Source organism: Centroberyx gerrardi, chromosome 18 (genome assembly GCF_048128805.1).
Source record: "Centroberyx gerrardi isolate f3 chromosome 18, fCenGer3.hap1.cur.20231027, whole genome shotgun sequence".
In the NCBI taxonomy this organism is placed as follows: domain Eukaryota; kingdom Metazoa; phylum Chordata; class Actinopteri; order Beryciformes; family Berycidae; genus Centroberyx; species Centroberyx gerrardi.
The window spans coordinates 26,149,763-26,174,762 of NC_136014.1; the positions used below are offsets into that span (position 1 = coordinate 26,149,763).

The window sequence follows — 25,000 nt, forward strand, 5'->3', positions numbered from 1 at the left end:
AAACTCCGCAAACTGGAAAATAAAATCATCAGACCTGTGAGTTCACACACCCGGCAGCAGAGAGACCAGCTGTGTCTGAAGTCTGTTCATTACTCTACAGCTGGAGAAACGTCAGCTGATGGAAACACAGTCGCCTTGTTTCCTCATTTGTAAAAAATCAAGTAAAAATTGGGTGCAGCAACATTTTTGACTAAAGTCGCTCATCAGCAGCCAATCATGCACCAGCATTTCTAAATGTCCCGCCTATTGCTGCAATGCCATTGGTCCTACCACAGAATGGAATGGATACAACGGTCCTTCCACTGTTTGTCATGGTAATTTGGATAATACAGCATAAAATAGCAACTATGGAATTTTAAGAGTTAGATCTCATCTAAATTGATTTCCTTTTGAGAGGAAAAATTGAGGGAGTCACTCTGACCAGAGGTGTCACCAGTGTGAGAGTGACTGCTCAACATCTTTCTTTCTTTCATTTTTAATGTCATTTTATGTATTTTTTCTGTTTTATGTGAAGCACATTGTATTTGCCTTGTGTATGAAATGTGCTATATAAATAAAGTTTGCCTTGCCTTGCCTAGTTGCTATGGTGACAACACAAGTCTGGGCATTAAGGCGTAAAATCTGTCGCACTTGTTTGAGAACTGTGCAGATGAGTTTGTTAGCAAACTGTAAAACCTCTCGCCTCAGTGACTTGCTGTAAATCGGTTCATACAGAAGCTAGCCCAATGGTTCACATAAAAATGGCCGCCGCTCCGACCGTCCAGGACCGTTGATTAGAATGGGAAAGACCGTTCTATCCATTCAGGTTCTGTGGTTACAGCAGACCCGGGTCAAACAGTCATTGCAAATTATTCTTTTTGTTTGTTTTAATCTTCTCCGAGCACCAGATGGGTGGGGTTTGCCAAGTAGGTAGCATTTGAAAGTCGATTTAGTTTCTTTTTCTGTGATTGACGCCGTACCCGACACCATCTGCATCTCCCAGCAGATTAAAACAAGCCCTTCCGTTTATTTACAACTATGATGTGATGCGGGTCGATCTCAGAGGGCACCTTTCCCTCCACAGCGCACATCAGATGTCTGAGGCTTGCGATGGAAGCATCAAAGTGCGGTCAACAGAGGATAAAAGTATTCATTTATTCCTCAGAGCCAATCTGCGGTGTCAGAGTTACAGTGTGTCCTGCACTCTGTGTACCCGGGTCCCTCCGAAATAAATGCATGCATTTTCACAAACCCCCCCCCGGAAACCACATGTCCAACCCAAATGTCGTGAATTATTCATCTCTCGGAGAAATGAAAACCCCATCTGTCGGCTCCGGTCCGTTCGCAAAACCTCGTCTCACCTCGACCAAGCAGCCAGAAATGACTAATGTGCTTTCCTCTGAATCCACTGTCTCTCTCTTTGGGGGAACAATACCTATATTAGCGAGCGTGAGAGAAAACACAACAGGGTTTTTTCCAAAAGCCTCACCTTCCCCGGCCGGAAAAACACTCTGGTCAGGCCGAACTTGTAGTCATTCACATTCAGCCCCAGCGCTTTGAATAAAGCCTGCAGCACAAACATACAGAACATCGATAAACATAAAAATGTAGCCGCGCCGTATATTAAAATGGTAATAAGAGCGCGGACGGGATCCCGGGCCTGACCTTGCAGAAGAGGCGCGGGTCCAGGCGGGTGAGTTTGGGCGGCATGTACTTCTGGTACATGTTGTAGAGTTCGTGGAAAGGCGCCCTGGAGGGGAAGCCGCCCTGCATGAGGTCCAGCACCGACACCATACCTACAGGAGGGGAGGAGGGTCAAAAAGAGAGGATCTGAATGGACGGGAAATTCAAGTTCGAGTTCCTTTAGTTGTCAGACCAGTAGAATTTACCTGAATACAGATGAAAAATCCTATTTACACCGCCCACCTGTGGGGACACCATGCCTTTTCTAAATTTTCAAAGTACTATTTTTCAATTAAGAAGTCAGGAAAAAATGGCTGCAATGCTTTTAGTTAAAGGATACGACTGGTGTTTTTAAATACATTTCTTACCGTCAACAAATCCTATGAAAATAACAAAATCAACAATGCGTTTGCTCTACTCCCGTTACTTTCTGACTTCCCACGTTCCGTTTTGAGCCGTCAACCCGGAAGTCATTGGCTCCAATTGTAAGCTAAAAACCTTTAAATACAGCTCACAAAGACATAGTTTACATTTTAAAAATCGTTAACTGTTACCATGAAAAGTCAGACTGTTGTAGTTATTACCAAATCAAATTCAAATGGGAACAAATTTTTCATTACACCGGGGACTATTTTCTGTGCTACGGAACTACTTTCCTGAGATGGAAAACGTGTTTACAGCCGGCTTATTAAGTTGTTTGAGGAAAAAGTCGGCCGGCCCGGTGCATCGTGATGATGAAATATGTCGGCATGGCTCTTTGATGTGTTTTTAATAGTTTTTTTAATACAATGGCGTTCTATGGCTGCTGGGACATGAGGCTGCACTGGGCACCGGCTACATGGACGAGACTTGTTGGCAAAAGAAATTCATTGCTGATTTTGTTATTTTCATAGGATTTGTTGACGGTAAGAAATGCACCTTATCATTTAACATAAAATAGCAATTTCCTGATACTTTGGATCTATTTCTTTCAACACTCAGCTTCATGTTCAAAGTGTCTCTTTGATGTGAACAGAAGGTTTTTCATGGCAGAGCGTCTCTGAGTGTCAGCAGCAGTTCAGCTGCTGAGGAGTTGTTGTTTTTTGAACGTATAGTTTCATTGTTTTAGTGTTATCGTCACAAATATTTGCATGTATGATTTTGTTTTCTCAAACTAAGCCTAGTTAGTCTTTGATGGGGTTAAGTTATTGCAAAGCGAGAAAGAAAACACGCTGATTAATTAAACATTTTCAAAAGGCAAGGTGTCCCCAGACTTTTGACCGGCAGTGTATTTATGTGATATATTTTATTTTACAACACATAACGAACTGCATTGTAGCAGCGAGCATAAACAAAATGGATCCACAACAGCGCCGCACATACAACATAAAGCACATTCAATTTCACGGAATAATACACTCGTGTAACCATTACAGTCACAGGACATGAAATGAAAGGTGGGAGAGCACAGAGTGAAGGACGTTCCCATTCAAAGCTCTTAAATGGGGCTGGGATATTTGGAATACCTGACAAAAACTTATTAGTTTTTGTCAATTCTTTTGTCAATAAGTAATAAGGTTTCTGTAGAGGAGCATTGAAATAGAAAGTTATTTCACTGACCGTTCTCAGCCTCATGTTCATGATGAGAGATAACTTTCTTCTACTCTAGTCAGATTAAACTGAAACTCGAATTTTAGGCCCCAAGCTGCACAGAACTCATTTATTATACCTCTTTTTTTATTGTCATTTCAGTGGTTGTACAGAAGTCTTGGCATTACCTTTGATTCATCATTATCTCCAGGATTTCTTGATAAAAACTGATCCATGCTTTTGTTTCTGCATAAATTGACTTCTGCAATGCATTTCTCTCCAGCCGCCTGAACTTCACCCTTAGAAACATCCAACTAACCCAGCCATCATCATTACTCCTGCGAACCGGAGAACCTGAACACATTATCCCTGTCTTAGTCTCCCTTCACCGGCTCCCTGTAAAAGCATGCACTGGTTATTAAGTCCTACTTCTAACTTACAAGGTATTACACAGCCTTACAATACATCAGTGATTTACTGTCTGCGCTGTCTGCTCACAGGACGCAGGAGCAAGCTGAGAACAAGCTTCCTGCCATGGTGAGGGAATCTGCCGTCGTCTTAGTGAGCGATCGCATCTATAGTTTGGTTATTTTGGTCCGAATCTTAGACTGTGAAACCAGACGGATGTAGTGAGTGGGACCGTTATGAAGCCTGGAGATTGGGTTTACGGTCGCCGCCATGTTGACATTTTTTGGAGCCGGAGCAGCCAAACTGAAGCCGAGGGTCGACACAGAGCCGCAGTGCCACCTGCTATTGGCCCGTAATAGACGACCTGTCGATCACTGGACAGGTGGCCTGTCAATCACTAGGAAAACAACCCTCTTTTATATCCGTTATATCCAGTAAGTATTTTGAAAATCTCCATAAAGACACAGAAGAAGTGAAATTAGCTACTGAGACCATAACCTCTTGTCGAAAAAATGTATTGACGTTATATATATTTATCAGAAGTTGGGTTGTGGTCCATTGACTTCATGGAGTTGGGCGGTTTGGAGTCTTTTTGGAGCCGGACTCTAGCGGATGTTAGAGGAACTGCAGCCTGTCGCCACTTCAGGATTGGCTTCAAAATTCACCCGTGGTTTTGGCCGCTTGGTCCGAACCATAGTGGAAAGTTTTACTTTGTTGGCATTTGGCTCATTCAGGTTCACACAGCCACATGACTCACAAGCAGCTTGTTTATTGGACAGAGTTTTGGTGACCTGTCATCCTGCGAGGTTAGAGATTTTGGCGGGCCAAAACAAATCTTATTCCAGTTCCTGTAACTTCAGCTAAGAATGATGGACTTCATGATGATGGACCAGTTCAGAACAAATGAAGAAATAGTTGAACATAAGCATTAGTCAAGACTGCAGTTTGCCCTCAGTTCACTAGGCTTTCCAAGCATGACGTCCGTCCATTATACCCACAAACCCTTGCGTTTGGGGTTGTTCCCTGTAGTTTGTTTCGATTGCGTTCTCACTCCTAACGAACCGCAGTGCAGCTCTCCTGGAGGAGGACCAGCACCCGCACTTTCAGGCTAATCTCGGTGCCGTTATTCTGTGCCACCCGAGTTCGAACGCCATTACTGTCAGCTGCCCAAATGAACTGCACTGAAGGAGTAAACACTCCAAAGATGGAATAACCCACTCCGGCCGCGCTCGGTGTCAACCTGCCCTCGGTGTTTAAATCTAGACTCAAGTCCCATTTATTCAGCACAGCCTACAATCTACCTTGTCAGCCATTCCTTTCTCTTTGTTTACTTCACTGCAGTCTGCCATTCACTTACTTCACCTGCAGATTGCACTGCTCTTGCCCACACACACACACACACACACACACACACACAGTTTATCACATACTTGCTTTATTTCTTATTTTCATTATTTTTTATGTTTTTCAGTCTGTTATTTTCTATCCTGTTGCTAAAGGTGCTCTATGAATAAACCTGACCTGAGTTGGCACGGTCCACACATGAAACGATATGCTTGTTTCCATGACAACATTATCGAAATTCCATGTCAGCCATCTTAGGTGTACCGAAGGAAATTGCCACTGCTATGTCCTAATTCTGTTAAGTAGTGCACTAACCAATGTGCCATTTCTGCATGGCACATTCAACACACCGCATTCAAACCATGCTAAAGTCCATTGGTTGGTTTTATCATCACATCATGTAGCATTATGGGTAGTTTTTCATTTTTTGTTAGTATATCGCTGATGTCTACTCAGCGAAATATGGATGTCAGCAATATAACATTCAGATATATTTTCACTACACTGAAGCTGGAGAGAAAAAAAAAAGCCTACTAAATCATTTTAAATTCGATACTGACGTAGCCGACTGATCAGGAGGCGCGACACACTCTTCAGACGGGAGATGTGATCCAAAAGGCGTTTGAAAGTGTAATAGTTATTAAAGTTATTCCAGCCTCAAGTCACTGAGGTAAATCTCACAGAAACCTCAAACACAGAGAATAAAACAGCTGTTCCATACTGAGGAGACTGTAATTAGTACAAAAAAAAAAAATTGTGGAGTTGTGGAGTTCTGTTCAAAAACATTATCCATTTTGCATAGTTGTACAAGTTCATCATTCAGTATCTCTAAAATATACACTACCAGTCACCAGTCTGAACCCACCTGACTGAATGCTCTATGTTTGTTTATTGAAATTAGTTTCTTACTCAAATATAAATAGTGAAGTTGATCCTATGTATGAATTTCTTTCCATCAAGGCAAAGGGCGGCCTTTAAAGAATCTAAAATATAAGATAGTTTTGATTTGTTTATCACTTTTTTTGGTCACTGCATAATTCCATTTGTGTTATTTTATAGTTTTGACGTCTTTATTATTATTCTAAACTCTATTCCAAACTTTTGACTGGTAGTGTATAAAGCGTTTTCATTTTGTCAACCAACACCTTAGTTTGCCTTCTATTCTTTTAAGAGCACCATCATTTGCTTTAATTTTGTGATATCAGTCATTTTTGTAGGAATAGGTGTCACCATTTCCCAGCTGCCCTGCCTGCACACAGATTCATCCTCTTGTCTATTCCAAACTATCACCGTTCTGATTCCCGATCCAATAAACCTGATAAAGAGCCTGCTGGGTGAAGTCAGGCGCACAGTGTGCAGTATCTGGGCAGGGCATCGCAGAGTTTGTGTGGATGAAAACAAAATTGGAATCTCCAAGGATATTGAGCACAAGCTTATATATTTATTTATTTCTCCAAATTGAACATGGGTGGGTGGGAGGGGGGGTATTTGCCTCACAGGATTTCCAGTGTGGAGGAGAAGAAAAGTTTAAAAACTGTCAAATAGAGCAGGTTTCAAAAGTCCCACAGCGAGGCCACAAGACAGCAGTCTGGGTCTGGGAGCAGAGGAAGTACAGGCAAGGCGCGGGACGGCAAGAGTGAAGAATAAGAACGCGGTCTGCCCTCACTTAAAAAAAATGCTCAGGCTTTCTTCATGTCTAGATTTGCATGTAACTGACGCTCTTATCCGGAGTGAGTTGCAGTGTTTGAGAAGGCAGCGCTTCAGCGTCTTGCTCAACAACGCGAAATTTGGGTTAGTTGCGGGAATCGAACCTGTGAACATTACTGGATGGTCACTCAAACTCAAACCAAAGAAATTCAGAGCACAAATGTTTTGTCACTACAACCTTTTCTGGTTGTTGGGTTCCTTTTTTTAGGGTGGAATGAATTCAATTAAAAAAATATATATATTTATTCTTAACCCCTCACACCCTTGAGTTTCCCCTTAAATTTCCTCTTATGCAGCTTCAAAGTTAGAAAAAACATCCATATTCTATATCTGCTCGTTCCAACGCTGCATTGAAGCTCTAGCTGTTGATATCGAGTGAAATATTCAAACCCAAGATGGCATTTTTTTTTATGGCTGCACCATTACATCAAATGGAAAAAAATCTAGCTGTTTGTGCATTATTTTATACACATTTCCTTGTACTTCAGTTTGACGTATTTGGTAACTTGGGAAACCTTGGGATCTTGGTTATATCAGTAAATCTATATAAGATTATATGGAGATATGTTAATAAAGATGTAAATGGATACAGTATATATAGAAATTGGTCTTCTATTGTTCTCATTTGTAAAAAAAATAAAAAATAAAAAATGTAAAAGACAATATAATTACAGCAATAAGTGATTTTATCAATGTTTCAATAAAAATAAATTTGAAAAGAATTTAAAATAAAGTTCTGTGAGTTTGAACAAAGCTTGGCTGGGAACATGTTTGTGATGATGGAGCACATGCGGGACCAGCAGGGTAAAAGTGGATAACATGCAGCAAAGGTTGTGTGATAGATTTGAACCATCGGCATAACACCCAACCAGAATGGCTTCCATCTTTCTTCTTTGGTTGCCACACACCATAATAGTTAGTGGGTGCCGCACAGTGATTTGTTCACTCAGAACTGCCTTTGTGATTGGAAAAGTTTCAGACTTTATTCACTCCATCCCGACTTTGTTGTTGATGTAATTTGACTCTGTTTTGCCCCCAAAACTCAGCGGCACATTCTTGAACTTTGGTTGATTATTTTTCTGCCAAAAGGTTTCTCTAGCTGGTTTTAAAGTTAAGTGAAAGTCAGCTTGTTAGCATTGTTCCTTGAAACCAGTGTGGCACCTTAAAAAAACGCAGAGGCATTTTTCACCCAGAACAGCCTTTGTGAGCGGCAGATGTTTTGGATGTGAAGCATTCCCTCTGTCGGAGCGGAGGCATTTCATCCTTCTTGTTTGGCCTCGCCTCTAAATCTCCTTGGCATTTTGAATTTTAGATTACTTTTTTTTTTTTTTTCACCAGGCATTTACGATATAGTGCAAGAAGAAGTTTTGTCTCGGTTCTTCTGATAACTGAAAAACGGCTTGTTTGATTTGATGGGATAAGAAAAGACGAGATTAATTGATCTAAGAATGTGTCGTCTCTGCAGCTGCAAAGACGAGAGATGCAGGCTGGTGAACAAAGACTGAAAATGGAATTAAAGGATGCGAATAGAAAGGCAATAAAGGATATAAATAAAATACAATACAATGAAATAAAATTAAATGAATAATAAATACCGAACATCTCTGTGATGGTAATGAAAAGCTTCTACTGCTAAAAGGAATTCCCACTCTGACGCCACTGGCAGCTTCACAGATGTCTGCAGTTTACAGATTTACTGATTTACACTCAAGTTTAAAGAGCATATAAGATGGAAGTGCAAGTGTGTATCACTGGCTATTTACACACCCAGATGTACAGAACACATGCGGTGGATGTGTGTCAGTGTTAGCATTATTCATCGAAACCAACACGGTACCGACTGTTAGCATTATTCAGAGTTAATTTGATCCTCAAGCACAGTAATTGCACAGGGAATTGTTCTTGAAGACACTGAATTTACCCTTTTTTCACTAAAACCAACAGAGCAACCACCTGCTTTCAAAGAGGAAAACCAACAATGATAATTAGTCATATTTAGGGAAACTGAAGAAACTTTTGTATCTTTTGAAATATGATAACCGCCTAGTGAAGAAAACATGAAGGAAACGAACCAATTCAAATGTAATGTATTAATGAATCTTCTTACAGCTACGCTAGGCAATTTTGCATGTTGGCAGCTCCAAATGGCAACGAGAGGTAACCGTAACTGAACCGTTTGAACTTCAATACCCAGACATCATCATATGTGTGTCATCAGTAAACATCACACAGCTCGCTCATGTTTACCAGCCCGGGCGGTCTGTGATGCTTTACACCAAAAGAAACCAAAAGAGACGAGAGAGGAGAAGATCTGACGCTGCTGAGTCCAGCTTTCTCTGTTTAGGAGACAGTTTGGGTTTCACTCTGAAGTTTCAAATCGTTCCCAACACCAGAATGTAATTTGGGCAAATAGGACGAACATAGAGCATCTCAGTTAGGAGGGACGGGACGAGGAGACGGGTGTATTTTTAGGGAAAAAAAATCTTGTCCATAGTGAATAGCCGTACTGACCAGAACACTGCAGCTGGGAGAGAATCTGAGCTCCTTCAAACTGATGACTGATCATCTTCAGGTTGGGCTTGATACAGCGGATGAAACTGGAGCCCTGGAGGAGGGGAACGAGGGAGAGGGACAGAGAGAAAGAGAGAGAGAGAGAGACAGAGGAGAGATAGAGATATGACAGGCAGAGCGAGAGAGACAAGGAGGGAGAAACAGATATAGAGAAATCATTAACCTCACAGCAGGACCATGGGCCGTGTCCTAAGTTCACCACATCCATCATATTTAACAGTCTGCGCACCGGTTCAGGATATGATGGCTTGACAAAATTGGTATTTATCTCCCATGAGAGCTACAAAGCTATATTACAGGGAGACTGATCTTTACTGTATGGGTCCAGCAGGATGAAACACTCATCAGTGCGTTCAGGATGAGCGGAGGTACTGACCGTGCTGCGCAGCTTGTCCAGCAGGATGTTCAGCTGAGTCTGCACAGAAACACAAGAAAAGGTTATGATGACAAACCAGCCACATCACACCAATATACAGACGGGAGTTTTAGTTCTACAAAACATTCCTCAGAGGCATAATCTCATTGGTTTGAGTTAAACTTCAGTGGGCGGAGCCAAAGAACCACCATTTTTTTGGTGCGCAAGTTAGCTAACTGGCAAACTTCAACGGCAAAAAAGGAACTCTGGTCAAAATATAAATGTAAATGGCAATGACTTATTTTTTCATTCATGACCATGGCATTCATGATGTTGAAGGTCAGCAGCTAGCTAACTAGCTTACCTAGCTAGCTATAGGCTAGTATGGCTAGTTTGAACTTGAAGGTCAGCTAGCTAACTAGCTAACTAGCTTAGTATGGCTAGATTTAATTTTTTCTAATGTTACTTAGCCAGAAACACTGTGGTTTCTTGTAGTGTTGACGATGCATTTATAATATATGCTTATTCTACTGTTGCTCTTGCTTTAAGTTACTCTGGATGTGAAGAGCATCTGCACAATGTAAATGTAAATGTAGACTAATTAGGTCCATAATGGAACAAAAAATGGTAAAGACATACACAACGATCAGAAGTGGCAGATTGTGTGTGTGTGTGTGTGTGTGTGTGTGTGTGTGGCTAACTAGCTAACCTAGATAACTTAGTATGGTAGACTGTATTTTTTCAGTTAGTAGCAGAGGGCTAGGCTTCATAATATTAGCTTCCTCCTCTCTTACCTCTTGTCTTTTTCACTGAGCTTCAGTCTAATGTTACTTAGCCAGAGAAACTGTGGATCTTTGGCTCCGCCCACTGAGGTTTAACTCAACCAATCAGATTATTTCTGCCTCCAGAGCACCTCTGCGTCCCAGAAATGTTCGTTCAACTAAAACTCCAATCTGCATGTCTGGAGTATTTATTTACCGATACACAGGATTTTTTGATGTCGCAATTCTTTGTGCCATAATCCAAGGTGAGCATCCACACAGAAGCTCAATTCAGACGTCAACAGAATGATGCTCTAACTCACACAGGGTGACAACAGAGGGCATCGGGCTCCGCTGTTATCAATCTACAGCACTATCAGACAGGCAGAGCCATTCACCAGCCTGCTAATCTAAATGTTACAGGGTGAGAGAGTCACCGGGTTTATCAGCCAGTCTCCTCACAGCACATCTGTTTATTTGGATCAGACCCACGACTCCTCCAGGAGGCTCAACAGGGATTTCTGGCATCCCGGTTTGTTCAGGTGAAAAATCACGATTTGCCAGAACCAGGAACAAGTGAGCCACCGTCCAATCACAATCTGTGATGTCATACAGATGAGACGGAGCCGAGGATTAAGAGTATATTTGAAGAGTTTTGTTCCAAATTGAGATAGCCATGACTGATAGCAGAAAATTCAAACCAATTATAGCACCTTTAAAAGTTAGTATGTATTTTAAGCCACCGGCTGACAGAATTTATACTTTTATTGACTGAATTCTCCATATTTCAGAGATACTGGATGATAAACTCGATGATTTCTACAATAACTGGTAAGATGTTAACTCATAAACCAATATCTACTAAAACTAAACTGATACAACAGTAATATAATGTTTACTGAGGTGTAAAAACTCAAACAAGCATCCTACAAATCCACAAAATCTCTCCTTCACTGTCACCAAGGCAACTCCGCATTTCAGATCATGCTGCGGTCTTTAGTTCTCGAGTTTTTAGTTTTTGTTGGTTTTAGGCAACTGTTCATGTTCACAATATGAAAATGGACACCTTTGAGTGAAACCTTTGAGTTTCTCTGAGTACATTTGTATATACATTTATATTTACAGCAGGGATTTAACCTGTGGCTGGTGTTAGGCCACCCTGCCATGTAGTGATACTACTTAAGCAGTCTTTGCTATGAACACCACTGGGACACTCATATATTTTCTTATCATATATTCATAGATTTCAAATAAACAGCTAGTGTATACAGTAAGCTGCAGCATGCTGTAGCTCGCAGGAGCAATCAGGTAGAAAGCCAAACACATGCATGATTAAGTCGAGGTTGAAATCTTCTGATCTATAATACGATTTATATCTTCTCTGGCAGCCGGCGCACCGGGCAGCTTCTGCCAGCAGGCGAGCACAGCGGCCAATAAATAATACGCCTTGCCAGAATTTCAATGGGGTATTGTATTACGCTCTGGAAAGCGTGGGAACAATTAATCTGAGATGGTCGACCCTTGCACAGTCTGCAGCTGAAGACGCTGCTGAGCTGGGCAGGACGGTTCACTCTGCCGCCGGCGAGAGGAAAGCATTAGGCTACGATAAGCTTTTGCAAAGAAAAGTATTTCTAAATTTACTATGCATTAGCAAGAATCTTCTTCTTTGCCATAACTGCCAGCCGTCCTGGGCCAAAGAGTATTAATTCAAAGCGTTTGTTTTAACCTGCTTGGAGTACCAGTTGGGTGGGGCTTCTGATAAGGTTTTGCAAGACTTCATAAATTTGCAGAATAGCCATTATTACAAGATATCTGTTGTAGCTCCAGAAGTGGCCCAGTATGCTTCCATGTAATTCAATTGAAGTGTTCTCACTATCCGAAAGAGCTTCGTTTACAGAGCCATCATAACCTGCACTAAACCATATGCATACCTAAACAAACTATCTTACAAAAACTATTACAAAATAATTTCCTCTCATTTCTTTTACTCCTTTATTATTGATGATCCATGAATATCCCAAGGAAACTGGGCTGTTTTTTTTTACTCATTCCACTGTGTGGCTGCTGTTGTTTGACCCTTGGTTTCCTTATTATTGGCTGTAGTGTTGATGATGCATTTATAATATATGCTTATTCTACTGTTGCTCTTGCTTTAAGTTACTGTGGGTGTGAAGAGCATCTGCACAATGTAAATGTTGACTAATTAGGTCCATAACGGAACAAAAGAGGAGCGTATGGTAAAGAAACACAGCGATCAGAAAGTGGCAGATTGTGGAGGAGGGTGTGTGTGTGGGTGTGTGTGTGTGTGTGTGTGTGTGTGTGTGTGTGTGTGTGTGTGTGTGGGGACGGGTTGTGGACATAGGGCGGCTCAGAGCTGTTATTAGCATAACAGCAACGCGCTCGTTTGTCCACTAATGCATTCGGTTTGGCGCGAGACAAGTGTCCTCATCCTACCTTACTGTTACCTTTCATCCTTCAGCTGATGCTCTTCACCAATTTGGTGTTTTTTCTTTATTCTTTAATTTAAATGCAGCCTATGTTTTTATGTCTTGGTTTTCTTGAATATATGATACTGATATTACTCTATTTTTTTTATTTGTTTATTTACTCCACAGTTTGTCAGTTTATGTTGATCCAGCTTCTGTTGCTGATGGAGAGACAACATCTGTCCTGCAATGGATGGAATTTAAAATGGACTGAAGTATAAACTTGCTTAAGTGAAAGTAAAATTACTGACTTTAAAAAATACGTCAAAGTCAAAGTACTAAAACTTAAGTACTAAATACAAAGTACAAGACAAAAACACATTTTTGTGTAGTTTTTATAATAATGATTTTTATTTTTATTTTTTATTCCTTGTTTCATAGCTGCTCTATAATTACTTAATTGAGGTTGTTGCTGTAGTTGTGTTTTTATCAAGGCCTTTTCTATTAGGCTTTTATTATGATTTTTATTTTATTAGTAGTAGTTTATTTTCTATTCTATTCTATATTTTACTGTTGTTCTATTATTTATTTAATTTGTTCTTGTTTCAGTTGTGTTTTTATTGACATTACCTCATATTTTTACTCCATGCTTTTATTTGTTGTGAAGCACTTTGTAACAATTGTTTTGAAAGCTGCTATATAAATAAAGTTTATTATTATTTATTATTAAATGTAATTAGTTACTTCCTCCCTTGCTCTCTAGCCACTAGACAGTGTTTCCTATTTCCCATCCCCTGAAGTGACTGAGATTCATCACAACTTGTTTTAGTCACCCTCTGCCCCCCCCCCCCCCCCACCCCCCCATCCCGACCCACAGCTCAATTTCTGTCTGTCTGTATTTCCCTCCACACCTTTGGAACCTTAATCATATCGTGGATGGAGGGAGGACACACGGGGCGAGGGAGGAGGAGAGACAGTGGGATGAGGAGGCTTTAGAGAACTCAGGTGACACTCAGGAGCTCACAGCTAATATGAACTCAATCTGCTGCACATCCAGTCAGCGCTGAGCCGTCCTGAGGCGCTCAGATCGCTGCAACACGTCTCCATGCTGCACTGCAACACGTCTCCATGCTGCACTGCAACACGTCTCCATGCTGCACTGCAACACGTCTCCATGCTGCACTGCAACACGTCTCCATGCTGCACTGCAACACGTCTCCATGCTGCACTGCAACACTGTGTGTGTTGGAGGTGCACAGACACTGTCTCTGTCTGCAAGTAAGAAAAGTTGATTTTTACAGCACCTTTCACAGAGCAAAACCTGAGAAAAATCGCTGTCATCTTCACTTCGTAAAACACTTTTCTAGACAATCATTACACCTATTTTATTCTGGTTAAATTTGCAGATTTTTTTTTAAAATTTCAAGTATGTTTTTAAATAATTTCTGGTATGTTTATTGTAATTAATTGTTTGCAAATACAGTCTTTTGAAAAGTACAATATAAATAAAGTGTATATAAAAAGGAGAATACCACAAAATTTCACTTTACAAATACGTTGCATCAATCTTCTTGGAGATTCATAATATAATTCCTGGCATGTTTATTATAATAATTGTTTGCAATACAGTCTTTTGAAAATTGCTATATAAATAAAGTGTATATAAGGAGAATACCACTAAATTTCACTTGACAAATTTGTTGCATCAATCTTCTTGGAGATTCATAAAATCCGCCATAGAATAACACTTAGTATACAACTTCCTTGAGAATGAATGGAGAAAGATGGAAAAGTTGACTGTGGCACTATGAGTTTAACATTTTGTTGAAAACACTGCAGAAAAAGAGCATGTGTGCAAATCCCCGGATGAATAAAGGTTGAAACAAAAAGAAAAAACAACAACACATATGATGCTGTATCTTCATACATAAGAAGGAGCTTCCTAATCTAACCTGTGGTCCAAACTGCAGCGCTGGGTGCAGAGTCTGAGGCTGCGGTGACAGACAGCGGCCGCGTGCTTCAAGCTCGGCTCCGGGACGCAGCGCGCATATAAATCATGTCCCCGGTACGCATGAAAGGCCAAACTATTTGTACATCAAAGACGCCAATGTTCCCGATGAATCCCGCAAAATATTTCCCCTCTGACTGTACGCCGCGCCGCTATCTGGCACCGGCTGTGATAACAAACATGAACATCGCTCCCTGGGGTTGTGTATTTTTTTTTTTTTTTTTTTTTCAGCAGACATGATTGAGTGGGGTAAACCGCTGTGGTTTCTGGCTCACCTTGCCTTTGGTGAGGTGATACATTAGTACACACATCAAGGTGAGACGCCGGGCCGGGCGAGGCACAGCAGAGACGAGCAGGGAACAAAAAAAAACTTCTTTTTCCTAATTTTTACAATGGAAGTCCATGAAATTTGACAGAGAAAACTTACTGAAAAGTGCAGCTACTGTACTTTTAGATACAGTGATTCTTTCCATACCCATGAGATACAATCAAATGCATCTATAAGTGACACTTAGCTATATTCTACACCCTAAAATCCCCTTAAAGATGTACTGAAGAAGAAGCAGAGTGCTGACAGCTTGTCTCTGATAGTTGGGACCGGACTCTGTCAGATGTGTATTGGGCAACGCAGCCAAAATTGGGCCCGACTGTTAAAGGTGCTGCGTGTAGCATTTTTAAAACATCAATAAATCTTTCTCAAATTAATTGTGATACCTTGGTATAACAAATGAGACCACGGTCGAGACCATTTGTAACCTCTAGTGCGAGTTAGTGCGAGTGCTTCTCAAAATTCAGACCGCGTCTCTCATGAACCCCGATGCTTTCTGTAGAGAGTAGAGATCTTTGCTCCTCCTGGTTTTCTTTTTGGCTTCGTAGAAGAGTAGAAGCATGTTGGAAGTGATTTCTCCATCTTCCTTTCCCTCCTTCCACCATCTGCTGCCAGAAACTCTTTCAGCTTTCGCTCCGTTTGCTCTGGAAGAACAGAACCTCTTCCTGTTTTGTGCCGTAAAGCGATCCAGCAGATTTCCCTCCAGATCCGAGCGATGGAAAATGCAGAGTAGAGGCCAGTAGAGGCTGATCATCTCCTTGGCGATGGTCTCATTTGTTTACAGTAATTATGCTAATGTCTCAAAATTAATGTGGTAACAATTTGCTGATGGTGAAATGTTGAACATAGCACCTTTAACCAAAGTATTTAACATTTGTCCCTAATTATCCCTTTAACTGAGTTGAATAAAGTGTGTGTGTGTGTGTGTGTGTGTGTGTGTGTGTGTGTGTGTGTGCTGTTTGGATCACTCAACAAAAGAAAGTACCATTAAACTTTCCCTGTCAGACTTCTTCTTCTACACCCATAAAAAGATTCCAACCAAAATTCAATGTGAAAAATGTGCAAAAACACATAAACTAAAACGCGGGGAATACTTTTTTTTTTTTTTTTTTTTACTACTCACCTTGAATTTGTTGCCGACGCTGATGAAGCTGAGCTTGCCGGCCTTCTGCTTCACGTCCTTGCTGTTGTTTGAGTTTTCGAAGAGTTCCCGTACGAAGCGGTCCTTGGACTCGCTCACCAGGCACTCCAGAGACATGTGCAGCGCGTCGTTGTTCTTCTCCACAAACTTGATCTGAAAAAAAAATTAAATTAAAAAAAAAGGGGGCAGTGAATTTTCAGCGGACCTTGCAGCAGGTTTTTCCAGAGACTCCGGTGATGTGGGGTTGAGTGTTATTGTTTTGTTGAAGGCCTTTCATAATAAAACCCATAATCCCTCCCAGGTTTCAGCCTCGCCTCGACACTCGCAGGGTTTCTACACAGTTTCAAAATTCTGTATTTTTTTATTCCCAGACCGTCATTTCGTTTGATTTGAAGATTTTGGTTATAGATGAAGGTTATTCTTCACAGCAACAAATATCAGAATATGTGAGATGACGGACGCTAAAACCCCACAGAAAATGAGCAATCCTGTATATCGGAACAGTTGAAATTTAGCAAGATGTGGAAATTAACAAATTCTTTTTCCACACATTTCCAGACCTGTGTAGGAACCCTGTGCTTATATGTTTTGTGCTTTTGTTTAACTCACAGCTGCCTTACGTAATTTCTCATTATATACAAATACTATCTAATCTAGATGGTCAGTTACTTTGATGCTATAAAGCCAGGCTCACAATTTTCTTTTTTCTACCGCCCAGCGACCAAAGAAAAAGAAATACGTATTCTATATGACCTTAATTTCAAGATGTCTCTCTCTCTGTTGTGCAGAAGAGAAAAGAGCATGTCAGTCAGCAGTGAAGGACGACAGACTGAAAGCTGGAAAAGAGCAGAGCCGAAGCAGAGCTGAGTGTTTTCTGAACGCACCGTCTCGTAGCACACGGCTCCTGCAAAGTGTCTGATAATGAATCCTTCATCGTCTCTCACGTTCCTGTGGACAGCCAGCTTAGACTTCCTGGGCACCTGAGGGACACGTGCACACACACACACACACACATGCATGAATACGTACGTGCACGCACACATACACACATTAAAACACCTGGAGTCAGCAGAGTTCCTGCATATTTTTTCCATTTTTAATTCCATGCTTATTCCCAGTTCTTAAATTATTGACTGGAATTGGAAGATGATGGTCAGCATTCAGTATGATGTATGTTGATACTGTTGATACTGTTATACATGTTGGCAATATGACTGCCAACTGGACCATATCACTGAACATTATTCTTCAAACCAACAAACATCACGTTATGTCGACAGTGGGTAAAATTAGTTGTCATGTTTATATTGTGTCTGAACGACTGTATTTCTTTCATACTCATCCACTCTTTTTCAGCAAATTTTTCAGCAAAGACCTAGAACTAATCAAATTTATTTTCTGTACATTTCCAGATTTTTTTAGACCTGCATAGGAGCCTAGAGTCACCGGCAAAGTGTTGGAACAGTTTGCTCATGTCGTTGCTTTGACATGTTTGATATCGAAATTATATTATATATATATCAAAACCAAAAGCTGACAACCCGTATCATGTTGTAGAGTCACAGACAAACAAGTAGGATTTGCCAATTTTCTTTGGCCCAATATTTGTGCTACTGACTGTATATCAAAACTACTTAAGCACAAAAGAAGACAAAAAAAAACCAATCATATACTTCTATTTAAAACTTCAGAGGAACATATTTTGTGTCTTTCAAAGGCACTTGCAAGTAAAATGTTATGGATTCAGGTTAACAGTTCACTATAACTGCCAATAACTGCCAACTTTCTATTTATCCCTCTCTCTCTCTCTCTCTCTCTCTCTCTAAACTTCAGAGTAACCTCCGTCTCGTCTGTCAGAGGCACTCACGGTCAGGCGGAAGTGGTCCTTGTGTTTGTTGTGCACGGTCTCAGCAAAGTGCTGGTCGCTGGGTTGAGGTAGACGGTTCTCTTCGTCCAGGATGTCCAGGATGCCCACCACCTTCGCCTCCACCAGGTCTGCAGAGGACCGAGGGAGAGAGAGAGAGGGAGAGAGAGAGAGAGAGAGAGGGAGAGAGAGAGGACGTATTAGCACTTCTCTGTTATTAATGAATGTGCTTTGGGCCCACTGGGTAATACCCATCAAACATCTGAATTAAAGTTTAATCAAATGGGAAGCGGTGCGGAGATCGGAACGGTTTACTCGGTTTTGACCTGACTCAGCAGTAGGTGGTGAAGGAGCGGGGATAATGTCACCTCATTAATGATTAATAATGCTTATCATAATTTGTATATCAATTTTTAAAAGTTACATGCTGTAGAGTTGCAGTAGAGTAAAAGGAACCTTCAATCCTAAAGCTAATGGTCTGAAAAAGCCGGGGAGTTTACTGTAAGCAGTAACAGTGAGAAGTTCATTCTGCAGAGAAATGGTAACACTTCACCTGAACTGTGTTGTTAGGCTTCATAACACTGTAATCACATTTTAAGTGCATAATGAGCATATAGGGATTCTTTATTTTATCAACAAATGTACTTGCATTACGATAAAGCAATACCCCATAATACCCAAAAGGGAGTTCTTTATTGTGATTATAGGTATGAGGTACAGCCAGGAGTTATGAGCAGGGACGGAGCGTTTCTTTGACAGTAAGGTTTGTCTTGTTGGAACTACCTGTTGTATAATGAATACTGACAATCAGCCTGCTGTTATTACATTGTTATTAACTATCCAACCTGGGAGGTTTTACCTTTTATGTTTTTAACTACTGCTGCTGCTTCTGCTGGTACAACTACTGCTACAGTACCAGTACTACTACTACTACTACAACTACTAATACTGCTACAGCACCAGTACTACTACTACTACTACTACTACAACTACTGCTACAGCACCAGTACTACTACTACTGCTACTACTACTACTACTACTGCTACAGTACCAGTACTACTACTACTACTACTACTACTACTACAACAATACCAGTACCAGTACTACTACTACTACTACTACTACTACTGCTACAGCACCAGTACTACTACTACTACTACTACTGCTACTACTACTACTGCTACAGTACCAGTACTACTACTACTACTACTACTACTACAGTACCAGTACTACTACTACTACTACTACTAGTACTGCTACAGTACCATTATTACTACTACTACTACAGTACCAGTACTACTACTACTACTACTACTACTGCTACAGTACCAGTACTACTACTACTACTACTACTACTACAGTACCAGTACTACTACTACTACTACTACTAGTACTGCTACAGTACCAGTACTACTACTACTACTAGTACTACTGCTACAGTACCAGTACTACTACTACTACTACTACTACTACTACTACAGTATCAGTACTACTACTACTGCTACTACTAGTACTGCTACAGTACCATTATTACTACTACTACTACAGTACCAGTACTACTACTACTACTTCTACTACTAGTACTGCTACAGTACCATTATTACTACTACTACTACTACTACAGTACCATTATTACTACTACTGCAATACCATTACTACTACTACTACTGCTACAGTACCATTTCTTCTACTAGTACTACTACTACTGCTACAGTACCATTACTACTATTAGTACTACTACTGCTACTACTAATACTATTAAGTTAATATACTATACTTGTGTAGAACTTTTGTTAACAAAGTTACGGAGTATTATGATTAAAATACAGTCAGTTAAATTTTCTATTTTAGTTTCTATTCTACAAATCTTCACATTTCAGTCACTTGCTGACTGAACTCTCTGACTCTCTTATCCACAGCAGCTTACAGTGAGTACAACAGCAGAATAAACTTCAATTCCTAGATCAGCAGCAGCACAAGCAAACCCTGGTAAGGAGGTCAAGGGTCAGAGCCACAGTGACCTGCACCACTCCTGTGAGAGAAGCGCTAGGAAAGGAAACGGTGTAAAAATAGGAGCTTGGTGCTGAGAGCAGGAAGCGGCGGGAGATGACTCAGGACGATGTGAGGTATTCACCGAAGAGATTCGATTACCTAATCTCCTTCACGACAAACGGAGAATTGCATCTTTCTGTGAGTAACGTTTCCTGCCGTGGATCGACGTTGTAAACAAAGCGGCTGAAAGAGACCGCTTGACACAGTCACAGAAGAAGAAGTTGGGAGCCGCCTACTGATGCCCACTCGCTCCGAGTTACAGAGGCCGGGCTCATCCTGAGCAGAGTGGAATTAACTTTACCAGCCCCCCCCCCCCCCCCCCCCCCCCCCTCCCCTCCTCCATCCTCCCTTCCCTCCCCCCCTCCCTCCCCTCTCCCCTCCCTCCTCCCTCCTCCTCCTACTCTCTGGCAGAGGAAACAATCTGCACACAAACAGAAATGAAACAATGGGATTTGCTGAAAAAGACTATCTATGAACTGGAGGAACCTGAATGAATATATCAATCAACCGTATTTGTTGAAAAAGATTCATTAACTATGAACTGGAGGGACCGAATGAATGCATGAATGAATGAATGAAACAATGTTAATGGTTGAAAAAAGGAAGCAATATCCACACAAACAGGAATTAAACAATGGGATTTGCTGAAAAAGACTATGAACTGGAGAAACCTGAATGAATTAATCAATCAACTGTATTTGTTGAAAAAGATGCATTAACTATGAACTGGAGGGACTTGAATGTATGTATGAATGAATGAATGAATGAATGAATGAATGCATGAATAGATTGAGGGATTAATGAAACAAAACAATGGTATTTGCAGAAAAGTCTCATTATCTATGAACTGGAAGGTTTTGAATGAATGAATGAATTAATGAATGAATCAATCAATTAATCAATTAATCAATAAATGAATTCACAAATGAGTGACCAACTGAATAAATGTGTGAATGAGTGAATGTCTTCCTGAGAGAATGAATGAATAAATGAATTGAGCGAGTGAACATATGAGTGAGTAAATGAATGAATGAATGAATGAATGAAGTAAAATTTCAAAATGCTTAAAAAAAAAAAAACCTCTACACCCTTCGTCTAGATAGCCAAACTACAAAAATGAAGAAAAAATCGTAAAAATAGTTGTGCATTGTAATACAACTTAACTATTTCTTTTTTTTTTATTTGTTTTTTTATTGTTTATCTTTGTTTTAGTTTAGTTGTAATGTTGTCTTGTATGTAGGAATGTATCTTCTGTTATTTTCTGCTACTTCATGAGTGACTCTCTGTTGTTTGTACAGGCCAAGAGAGGCTGCAGCTAATGGAGATCCAAGTAAACAAATAAATTTCACTTCGTCTCCAGTTCCAGATAGACGAGCGGAGCCTGTGATGAGAAAATATCACCAGAGTGAGACTCCGGCCCGGCCTGGACTCCCTCCAGCTGACTCTGCCGCAGCTAAGTGTCTAATATTGATGCCATTTCACAGAGCCGGACATCAGCGAAAAGCATTTAACCTTCTTCACCTCTATTCACCTCACATCCATCTGCCTCCCCCAGACCGGAGCGATGAAGACAGCTCTCAGCCTGGAAGGAGCTTCCCATGCCTCAGCACTCTCTCTGTTCGGCTGTCCATGAAACAGAGCCGGGGCTCGGGGGTCAAACTACAGAGGAGCAGCACTCGTCTACTGTAAAGCCCCGGGACGGGAGCCAGGGGAGGGGAGGGGAGGGGGGGGTTCTTCATTTTGCAGGAGAGCCAAAATAAAAGAGTGGACCTCACTTTGGCCAACTGCTGTAAATATCATATATTGATAATATCATCACATACACACACAAGTAAAGAGATACTTACACTGTTAAATAGATCTACTAAAGAGCTTTTATTTGATATATGGATTCAATTTTTGCCCAAAATGCCAGTTTGGCTCTCGAAATGTTATTCCCTTTGCACAAGGCTAACTTTAAAGGAATTGAGTAAAACTGATTTTTCCTGTTTTGCTTTTTTCCATATTTTGAAAGCTACAAATACAACTGATCTGTAATAACTCTTGCGCAGCACTTTTCTTAACAAAGCTATATGCACAAGATGCTAAAAGTGATTATAATGCACTAAAAACTTCATCCTGCATCGCTAAACTCTCTATTATCTATGCAGCAGGACTGAGGCTTTGGGGTCAAACCAAAGTGAAGCTCATGTTATAATGCATTTTGAAAGCTACAGACCCTCAAGCACCATCTGGATCCTTGCAGCTAACTGGCTAGTGATGCTGCCAGCCTCTTTATGTCCATTAGCCTAACAAAGTTACTAACTCTTACCAGTTTACAGCCTGTGGGCAGGGGAGACGGCTAAATATGTCGACGTGTTGACATGGCTAACATTAAGCCGCAGTAACAAAACTAATACACTACTAAAACTACTGCTAGATGATAGAATATGTCTATTTTGTGATTTGGGAGAAAGTGAGAATGAGATTAATCTTACAGTATGTTCTTCTGTCCGGCAGATGTTGATCTAAGAAATGTGTTGTACAGCAAAACGACTTCTGTCTTTATGAATTTATTTTGGCTAGATGATAACTTCTAGAAAGGCTAGTTTCCATATTGCTCGTTTCATTTGTAAAGCATGGGATATTTTGTTTGTGTGATATCAAGAGTTTGCTGAATCTTTTTCTTTTTTTATGATGTTGTACACCCATGGAACTACCTGGTAGTGTCATGTGAGTCCATGTGGGCCGAGCACTTTCTGTGTATGACACTTTAATAAATTAATCAATCAATCCAAATCAATCAAACTATATAGAGGACAACCTAAAAATACGTGGTTTTGATGGGAGTCTATGAGAGAGGAATGAATATACGCAGGTTTATGTGTTTTTTCCCCCGCTTATCCATGCATTTATACCTTGAAGTCATGAAGCATTATATATACATGGAGGATTTTTAGACGACAAGCAGCTCTACTTGCTATTGCTCATCAACCCACATTCATGAGTGCTGAATGACTAGTGATATCTTACTAATGGCACCGTACCTATGCAGTCCTGGTTGTCCACATAGTGAACCTCGTTGACTCCGAGCCCCTCCCTCTGGTACAGCTCTTGCTCCTGGAATGGAAATGAGAAGTTTTAATGAGAATCCATAACGACATTCACTGCATGTACGGGGTCCTGTCTGCGTCTATAATGAGGATGAAGATGAGGACGAGGACGAGGACGAGGACGAGGACGAGGACGAGTCTCCGTCTCGGCCTGGAGGGCGTCCCGGCTCTCTGACGGGGTTTCTGCTGTTAGGGTCCCGTGCGAAACGAGCGATCTAAAGGTTAAGGCTTTCACGCTTAGATATCTACCGTTTGGAAAAAAGACAATGATTCTTACAAAATGATTACTGACATGAAAGTAAAATTGTTCTTGAAGTTATTACCTTCGTTAACAAAGTTGGAAGGAGGTTATGTTTTCACCCATTTGTCTGTCTGTCTGTTTGTGAGCAAGATATCTCAAAAAGTCGCAATTACATTTGGCTGACAAGGATCAATTGATTAGATTTTGGTGGTGATCTGAATCTGGGATTTCCTGCATTTTTTTTTTTTAGCCATAACTATTATGCTGCGTTCACGTGCTGATGGGAAAGTCCCACATCTGGGTTTTCCAAGTCGGCCGCTAAAACAGAGTTGCGTTCACATGGCGCTTTTGTTGGAAAATCAAATCCAGAAGACAAACGATAAAAAAAAAAAACAATAAATTACGGAGGCTTCAGCTTTGCAAGTTGGATTGTTTGCAATCGTTCAGCATCGGTGGAGGTTTGCGAGTCTCTTCTCATTCATTATGTATTATTTAGACAGTGAATAGTCAACATCAAGCATCATTTTTTTTTTTTCTAAAATAGATGTGTAGTGTTTTGGAATGAAACACTTCAGATTCCTGACATGGACAGCATCCCTCTCCAGACTAAACGAGCTCCAAACATTACAGCGTTCACTTCGGCTCTTGCTAACACTTGTTTGGGCACCGGAGACTTCTGTAATTGAAGAGTTTCATTCAAAAATTAGAGACAGCTACTCTTACAAAATGACTACTGACATGAGCATAAACCTTTCCACAGAATGAATATCATTAAAGCTGTCTTTTACCTTCACTTTCTTTTCTACAGGATAATATTTAGACGACGTAATCATATGGGTTTTCGGTGTAGCGAGGAGTCAAAGTCAAGCATCCTTTTCTCAAAAAAAAATGTTTAAGTAGTGTTTTGGAATGAAATACCTGACATTCCCAACATTTACAGCATCCCTCTGCATTCTAAATGAGCATCTAAAGGTTGAAGCTTTCATGTTGGACGTTGCTAACGGATGTTTAGGCAGCGGAGACGTCTGCAAATGAAGAGCTTCGTTCAAAAATCACATACCCACCGTTTTGAAAAAGTGACACCTACTCTTACAAACACGTCTCCTGGCATTAAAGTAAAGCACATTATGTGTATTAAAGCTCTCGAGACGTTCGCTTGCAAAATAGTTCTGCTTTGATGAAAGGTTCCTCTGTGTTTTTGAAGTACTGACTTGAATGAATTTCAGGTAGTGTGATTTTTGTTCCCCCACAAATTGGATATATAGATTTTTTTTTTTTTTTTAAGAGTGAAATCCATCAAACGCAGAGTCCTCACCTCTTTCAGGATGCGCTCGTTGAAGAACTGCTGCAGTTTCTCATTACAGTAGTTGATGCAGAACTGCTCAAAGCTGTTGTGCTCAAAGTACTCTGCAAGGAAGACAGAGGGAGACAAGTCAACTCAACACAGTCACAGTGAGAGGAAACGTGTCGA

General features: G+C 40.7%; 1 protein-coding gene across 3 annotated transcripts in view; it reads right to left on the reverse strand.

Moving 5' to 3' along the window:
* LOC139920320 (unconventional myosin-VI-like) overlaps positions 1–25,000 on the reverse strand; it is a 149,286-nt gene that overhangs the window by 40,333 nt on the left and 83,953 nt on the right. For all 3 annotated transcript variants that reach the window (XM_078289974.1, XM_078289973.1, XM_078289972.1), the window contains exons 14-23: positions 24,845–24,936; positions 23,223–23,295; positions 18,148–18,275; positions 17,165–17,260; positions 16,263–16,433; positions 9,638–9,676; positions 9,202–9,295; positions 1,645–1,775; positions 1,469–1,546; positions 1–12 (exon numbers count right to left, since the gene is read on the reverse strand). The exon at positions 1–12 is cut by the window's left edge and continues 118 nt beyond it. In XM_078289974.1, coding sequence (XP_078146100.1) covers positions 1–12; positions 1,469–1,546; positions 1,645–1,775; positions 9,202–9,295; positions 9,638–9,676; positions 16,263–16,433; positions 17,165–17,260; positions 18,148–18,275; positions 23,223–23,295; positions 24,845–24,936 — 914 coding nt within the window. The remainder of the gene's footprint in view (positions 13–1,468; positions 1,547–1,644; positions 1,776–9,201; positions 9,296–9,637; positions 9,677–16,262; positions 16,434–17,164; positions 17,261–18,147; positions 18,276–23,222; positions 23,296–24,844; positions 24,937–25,000) is intronic.